This window comes from Propithecus coquereli, unplaced genomic scaffold (assembly GCF_000956105.1).
Source record: "Propithecus coquereli isolate 6110/MARCELLA unplaced genomic scaffold, Pcoq_1.0 Scaffold5, whole genome shotgun sequence".
Classification (NCBI taxonomy): domain Eukaryota; kingdom Metazoa; phylum Chordata; class Mammalia; order Primates; family Indriidae; genus Propithecus; species Propithecus coquereli.
The window spans coordinates 5,150,897-5,158,389 of NW_012150840.1; the positions used below are offsets into that span (position 1 = coordinate 5,150,897).

General features: G+C 47.9%; 1 protein-coding gene across 1 annotated transcript in view; it reads left to right on the top strand.

The window, feature by feature from the left end:
• The window catches only part of SYNE2 (spectrin repeat containing, nuclear envelope 2), a 295,242-nt gene extending 289,161 nt beyond the window's left edge, over positions 1 to 6,081 (top strand). Inside the window, exons 108-113 of the mRNA XM_012656034.1 lie at positions 949 to 1,149; positions 2,032 to 2,160; positions 3,216 to 3,407; positions 3,802 to 3,888; positions 4,695 to 4,744; positions 4,989 to 6,081. Of these exons, the coding sequence (XP_012511488.1) occupies positions 949 to 1,149; positions 2,032 to 2,160; positions 3,216 to 3,407; positions 3,802 to 3,888; positions 4,695 to 4,744; positions 4,989 to 5,196 (867 nt within the window). The 3' untranslated portion in view covers positions 5,197 to 6,081. The remainder of the gene's footprint in view (positions 1 to 948; positions 1,150 to 2,031; positions 2,161 to 3,215; positions 3,408 to 3,801; positions 3,889 to 4,694; positions 4,745 to 4,988) is intronic.
• The last annotated feature ends 1,412 nt before the right edge of the window (positions 6,082 to 7,493 follow it).

The window sequence follows — 7,493 nt, forward strand, 5'->3', positions numbered from 1 at the left end:
TGCAGCTTGCAGATGGGGTATGGTAGAGGTCAGTCTCTTCCATATCTCTTCTGTAAGTGGCAAGGACACAGATGTAGATTTTTATTTTTATATAGAAGAGTATCTACAAATGATCCCAAAGCCCAGAGCAGCAGTGGGGAAGTGTGACTCAGATCCCCAAGTGCTAGAAAGATCTGACTTCCGAGGCACCTCTAGACTTTTATGGAGGTGCTGGGTGGCCATTGTCAGGAAGCTAGAAACCACCCTTCCTAACTGTATGCAGCAATTCTGGGCAAGACTAGGAGTGGAGGCTTGCTTGAAAGGGCCGAGGTTGGGGAGGACAGACTCACCTACTGGTGAGTCCTGTGGCCTGACCTGGTTACCCATTGCATGCAGTTGGGATTTGTCACCCACATAATCCACCCTGGCCCCACTGGAACTAGCCTTGGGCACAGCAGAGGGACAGTTTGAGCCTTGCACTTTGGGGGTGCCCTGAGCATGAGCCTGAGCCTGAGCCTGAGCTCCTAAGACCCAGGGCAAGAGTCCTGACGTATCCAGGCACTCTTTATATTTGTACTTTCATTTTACTTTATGCATTAAAATATCAGAGGTTACTGTTCATCCTAAGGGATAGCATTTCTGGGCTATCTCGGGGCAAAGCAGGATAATTACATATACTTTCTCCGGAAGACTTTTAATCTGGTCCAGAAACGTTATCAAGCCAATTGCAGAGCAGGGGCTACAGAGGTCTGCAGGGTCAAGTTGGCCCAGCAGAAGGCAGGCCTCTGCCTGGGGCCCGGCCGGCCAAGTTCACTGACCTTGTGCGGCGGCTCCTCACCTGATGCTTCCCAGCCAGTCACAGGCGAGCTTGGGAGGGCGTGTGGAAGATCCGATCCCTACTGAAGTTCAAGATGAGCCCCTCGTCCCTATTTTCAGAGTGCCTAACCCGATCCTCTCCCTCCGTGGTAGGAGATATTAAAAGCCTTTGACACCTACAAGGCGTTAGTGGTCTCTGCCAACGTGAGCAGCAAGGAATTTCTGCAGACTGAGAGCGCCGAATCCACAGAGCTCCAAAGTCGACTCCACCAGCTGAGCCAGTGCTGGGACGCGGCACAGGGCGCGGTGGACAGCTGGAGAGAGGGCCTACGGCAGTCGCTCATGCAGTGCCAGGTACGCTGACTCGGCACTCAGCTGCCCCGGCCGGCCGCAGCCAGGCCCACGAGGCGGGAGCAGCAGATATTTTTATCTTCGGCAGGCTGCACTGGCGCAGCCAAATGTGGCTTGTGTCGGGAAACACGCATGCTTTACCATCTGCTCCCAAAGAGGCCCACCTGCCGTCTCAGACCCAGTGCTTGCCCGCTCTGCTGCCCAGGCCCATGCCCACTTGGAGTAAGGGCTCCGGCAAGCAGGCTGTAGGTCAGAGATGCCGCCCCACTACTCCCTGTCTCTGTCCTTTTGCCAGAGGGATTAAGAGTCCTGGCCCTGGAATAGAGGAGCCATTTAACCCTGCTCTACCACTTACTAGATGTGTGACTTTGGGCAAACCATTGAACCTCCTAGACCTCGGGATTCTCATCTGAAAAATGGGAATCATTTGAATGCCTACCTCACAGGGTTCTGTTTAGGTCTAAATGAGGTGGTGTGTATAATCTTAGCCCAGCACTGCCATGTGAGTACACGCTCAGCTTGCATTAGCTCCGACCCCATCTTAGGGAACGGGAGCCCACCACAGCCTGTCCACCACCGAGTCCAGCAGGTTTGTCGAGTAACATCTGTGGTCTTCATGTGTAAACTCAGGTCATCCTGAAGCCCCCCTTCCTGCTGGCATGTTTCATGTGCTGCCCCGTGGGATGGCACCAAGCGTGCTCACTGTCCTTCCCTGCCTTCCCTTTCCCTAGTTTTGGGTCCCTGGCATTTAACTTAAATCTGGCCCTTTTATGCCTGGGACAAGGCAAAAAGAGCACAAGACAGTGAAGCAGCGAGCTGCCCTGCAGCACGCTCCTTCCAGAGTTCTAAGAACAGGCAATGCTCTGACGTGTGCTGTTTTTTAAGGACTTCCACCAGTTGAGTCAAAGTCTGCTACTGTGGTTAGCAAGTGCTGAGAACCGGAGGCAGAAGGCTCATGTCACTGACCCAAAGGCAGACCCCCAGGCTCTCCTGGAGTGTCAGAAGGAACTCACGGTAAGTTTCTTCCCATGGGGCTCTGCACTGCCACCAGCCTCTGTCAGCTCCAGTGGGTCAGGGTACTCGGGAAGCCTCACCTACTGCTTCTGTGAACAACAGTACTAGCGGTGTTTGTGACACGTGACATCAGCCCTCCTCTTCCTCCTGGGCGGCCCTTTGTAGTTCTGAAGCAGAATGATTTACAGGGGTGAGGAGCCACAGTCCTGAGCAAGACGTCTTCAAGATGCTGAGGAACAGGGGACATAGGCGTTTGTAATATCCTGAAAGACTTAAGGCCATTTGACTAGAAGTATGTTTTCCCTTGTGAATACTGCTCACCTGCGGGGACAGATGGTGCCCGTTTGCTCTGCAGCCGTGAGCTGTGTGGGTTTTCTGTATCCATTATAGAAATGTCTGTCTTATTGGAGGAGAGTTGTGTCTTCATGTATTTGTCACTGACAAACTAAGATGAGATCTATATATTCTCACTTATGCTCAAGGTGACATTTCTATCCATGAATTTGTATTAATGTGTGGCTTAATTTTAAATATTTTAAATTTAATCAGAGTGCTGGCCATTGTTTAAAAAACATATTTTGGTACTGAAATCTTTGTAAAGCCCCACTCTCTAGATACCAGATTGGACAATGAGCAAGAAAACCACCCTTAATAATTGAAGCTGATTGGGCTGGGACGTACCTCCGTATTTCTAAGTAGTGTGGTTATGCTGCTGTTTCTCAAATGATCGACTAATTTAGAGTTCCTTAACTTCCCGCCATGGTGGATGAGGGTCTGGTCTTCCCACACCATCCCCTTCGCTTCTTTCCTGTAATCTCTCTGGCATCACAGTTGTCGTCAGAGTGAAAGGGAATGAAAAATTAGGGGTGGGACATGACCTCCTTGCTATCTAAACAGTGCTGGGCCGCAGGGCACAGGCAGATAGGAGAAGTAGAAGGTTCTGAAGTCGAGCACAGCCCAGTGTTTGTCCTGGAATTCCCCGCACTGAGAAAACATCATTTGGCCACGCTAGCTTCCCTTTTGACGAGTAACTGACACACTTTTTTTATTTTCAGCAACTGGAAAAGGAGCTAGTGGAGCGTCAACTGCAAGTAGACTCCTTACAGGAGATTTCAAACAGCCTTCTTATTAAGGGGCAAGGAGAAGACTATATTGAGGCTGAAGAGAAGGTCCACGTTATTGAGAAGAAACTCAAACAGTTACTGGAACAAGTGTCCCAAGATTTAATGTCCTTGCAGGGAAGCCAGGTGAGTCCACTTGTGGCTTTTGGATGTCACATTCCATGTGGGCAGAAGGCAGTGCTGTGGCCTTCGTGTCACTGACGTGTGGTGAGCTCACCGTCACCCGAAGCTGTTGCTGTGGCCTCTCGCCGCTGCTGAACTCATCTCCTCGCTGTTGGCTACAGGTTTTTAATGCAAATGGTTGACCTTGCTTTGTTTGCGTTCCCACTTGTCTGAAAAAAAATCTGTTAAAGCGGGGGGGGTGAGAGCAACAGAAGAGCCCCGTCCTCAGGAAAGATGTGGGGCGGGGGCGGGGGCGAGCTGCACCGTGAAGAATCTGCATGAAGCACGTTTCTGTGCTCTTGAGACTATTCAGAACCTTCTCTTTCCCTGAACTGAACCTTTGGAGTCTGAATTTCAGAACCCAGACCCATCTCTGCCCGGCTTAGACGAGGTGGACGCGGGGGACCAGCCTCCAGCAGCATCCGTGCCAGCTCCCCACGCGAAGGTGAGAGCCCCTTCCTTCTGTGAGAACTTTGCCGCTTGTTTTTAAAAGTTACTCAGATGATAGGAACTTGGGACTCCAAGGCCCCATCAGACATTTCGTGACAGCATGGATCTGCTCTAACCTGCTGGTCAGTGGGGAGGCTTACTCCAAAGATCTCGTTATTAAAATACTCTTCTTAAAGACTTAACTCAAAGGCCCTCTTCTAGTCAGGTCCTCTCCTTTGGGATCATAGCAGGTTGTGAAAGAGCACTTGTCGCGTTGTCGAAGGGGCTTCCTGATGTCTCCATCAAAATCAGATCAGTGAACTGGACCGTGAAACTCTCAGTAGTTTAACAAACCCTATTATTTTCTGCCTCATAGAGTTTAATCTCAAACGTATTACTCTGGTCTCAAAAGTTTGGGGCTGAGCACAGTAGCTCACACCTGTAATCCCAGCACTTTGGGAAAGGCCAAGGTGGAAGGATTGCTTGAGCCCAGGAGTTGGAGACTTCAACATAGCAAGACCTCATCTCTAAAATTAAAAAAAAAAAAAAAAAAAAAGCTAGGTGAGGTGGCGCATGCCTGAAGTCCCAGCTACTGTGGAGGCTGAGACGGGAGGATCCCTTGAGTGCAGGAATTCCAGGTTACAGTGAGCTGTGATCTCTCTACTGCCCCTCAGCCTGGGTGACAGAACGAGACCCTGTCTCTTTAAAAAAAAAAAAAATGCAGGAAGACAACCTAAGAGAGGTATATGATTTAAGGAAGGATGTTTATCATTCACAAGTCTAAACTGTACTAAATTTGCTAATTGGATTTTTTTAATCCAGCAATTCAGGGCGGAGAGAACTACAGAAGGCGAGGAGGAGGCAGAGAGCAGGTAACGTGGCCTTACGGTCGCAGCAAGTTCCCCTGCCCCACCCCCACTGCACCAGTCTTGCCCGTGCCCTGATCAAGGGCCTTGGTCTGGAAAGGGCTGGGCTTCTCTTCCAAAACTGAACCCCAGCCTGGCCCCATTTTAATCCTGGATTTCTTATTTATGTCAGCAGGGGGTCAGGTAACGGGAGTGGGTCCCCCTGCCCCGCCCCCAGCTCCCCATCAGCTCTAACCTTCTGTGTTGGCAGGGTGCCCGGCGGGGCGCGGCCACAGCGCTCCTTCCTCTCCCGGGTGATCAGGGCGGCACTGCCCCTGCAGCTGCTGCTCCTGCTGCTGCTGCTCCTGGCCTGCCTGCTGCCCTCCTCCGAAGAAGACTACAGCTGCACTCAGGCCAACAACTTCGCCCGGTCCTTTTACCCCATGCTGAGGTACACCAACGGGCCGCCCCCCACATAGAGGGCTGAGCCGGCCGCAGCGCCACACCACCAGCCTGACTGCCTCGGGTGCCCAGCTCGTGGCCCCAGACCAGTCTATGAGTGACTCTCAGCGTTGGCAAGGTCCAGGGACCTGCTGCACACGCCTCCTTCTGGGCTTGTCCCTCCGGAGCCCACGGCAGCTTTCAAATGAAGTTCCTCGCCAGGGGGGCAGGGGACCTGGGCCGCAGTCACCCCGGGCATTCTGGCAAAGCTAGTTGATTGGTTTAGGGATCTCTGGAAATGACAGTTTCCTGAAGATCCAAGCACTTTGTGATTTATTTGTAAAGCAGCGTTATTATGATGTAGTTATTATGGTCAATGAGCAGTTGTGTTCATGGCATACTATATATTATAGACCCAGGCAAGCAGGTTTCACCTTAGAAATGGTCCAGCACCTCATACGCACCCTTAGCTGATTGATCGAAACAATCATATTGAGAATCAGTTTTTTACTCTGATCAGCTAGCAATTTTCAGCTATAGGTTATAAACCAAAATGTTCTGTTCAGTACCTAGGTCTGCTCTTTTATACTGCTTTAAATTTTTAAAGAAATTCTATTGCATGGATGTGGTTATTTGTGCATATTTTTTAACAATGCTGACTCTGTATGAATAATGTAAACTTTGATTTTTTTAAAGAAAAAAATCAGATTTTAGCCTGAGCTTTTGACTAATGTACAGTAAATGCCAAACTACAGATTGATAGGGATGTTTTTGTAAGTTAATTTTCTAAGACTTTTTCACATTTAAAGTGCTGCTTCAGGTTTTGTTTAGGTCTTTGGCCACGGGGAATTGGTCCAGAAACTTGAAGCTGTTTTGTGGTATGTACAACGCAAATGTTTCTCATTAAAAAACAAAATTAGCCAGACTTCTGTTTTACTGGATTATATTACAAAGCAGTCCAATGGTATGTTTAGTCTTCTGAAGAACAAAAACTATTTTAAAAATATTTCGGGGGGCTTTTGATTCTAAAAGTTTATGTTCTACTTATTTAACTTTTACAGGATTTCTTATGCGATCTAGAAACCCATAACCTGTCTGGAGAGAGGACCCTTGGATATGTGTAAATTACTCAGTGTGTGACCCTCAGATGCTGTAGGGAACAATGAAGGCAGCACGGCACGGAAAGGGAAGGATCATTGCACCCAGTTTTTTCTATTCCCAGCCTTCTCCAGAGCCAATTAACGGCTACCCAGGTGTCTAACAAATGTCACAGGCAAAGCCACCTGCTTTCCATGCAATTCCAGTACCACTGTCTAAACATCAGTGTTTCCCCTTTCTTGATCAGACATTACTGGTCCCAGTTCCTAATCTGTATCTCTTAGCACCTGGGAGGCCCCTTCTCCCCATCTCTGCAAAGCACGAACCTCAGGGGAAGCCAGTGAAGCTGTCAGTGGAGAAGCCACCTCCAAGGGCTGTGCGGCTAACGCAGGTCAGGAGCAGCTTCAGGTGAAGAGAATCTGTCTTGTCTTTGGTGTTTGAACTTATGAAGTTGTTGGATTGACAGAGAAAGGTAGTTTTTAACACATAACTTCAAACTCTTTAAAATAATTCATCTTTTTTCATGGACTAAATAGATTTCGGTATAGAATGTAGACACTAGATACTTAGCCTAATTACTGTATGTTCTTATGTTCCACTCCCAACAAATACATTTTGAAAGCCAAAATCATGAAAATCACTTTATTTATGTGACATTAAAAGAAGACAAGAAAAAGCACTACCTGGAGGAAAAGAAAGCAGTTCTCAAAAATCTGCTTTCACACAACAAACATTCATTTCTCAGAAGTCCCAAATTTAAAGGGTGTCACAGGGAGGCCCCACTTAAGCCACAGCAGCCATGCATGTTTGGTTGCATTTGATGAACAAATTCTGCAGTTTAAAAATTTGTAACATTTTTTTAACTAGTTGAACTGCATGATCACTTTCAGCACTGGACTTGGATGGCTTGAGTCCAGCTCTATCACTTAGTCTCTGTGTGACCTTGAGCAAGTTTACTTTAGATTCTCTGTAGCTTCCACAGCCAGAAAATTAGGATAACAGTAATTGTTATGAGGAATAACTGTGAGTGTCTGAGGCACTGAGAACTGTGTCTGGCACAAATACTATTTTTAGGTACTATTTTCTTTAAAAGATTTTTAGCAGCTTAAAGAAATGTGTCAAATCTTATTAGATAAAAATGTTTTGTTTCAAAATAGACTAGAAACTGAAGGTTCACCTTGAATTTGAAAAGGCATCAACATATGCAAAGCCCCTTAGCTGTAAATAAGAACCTAAC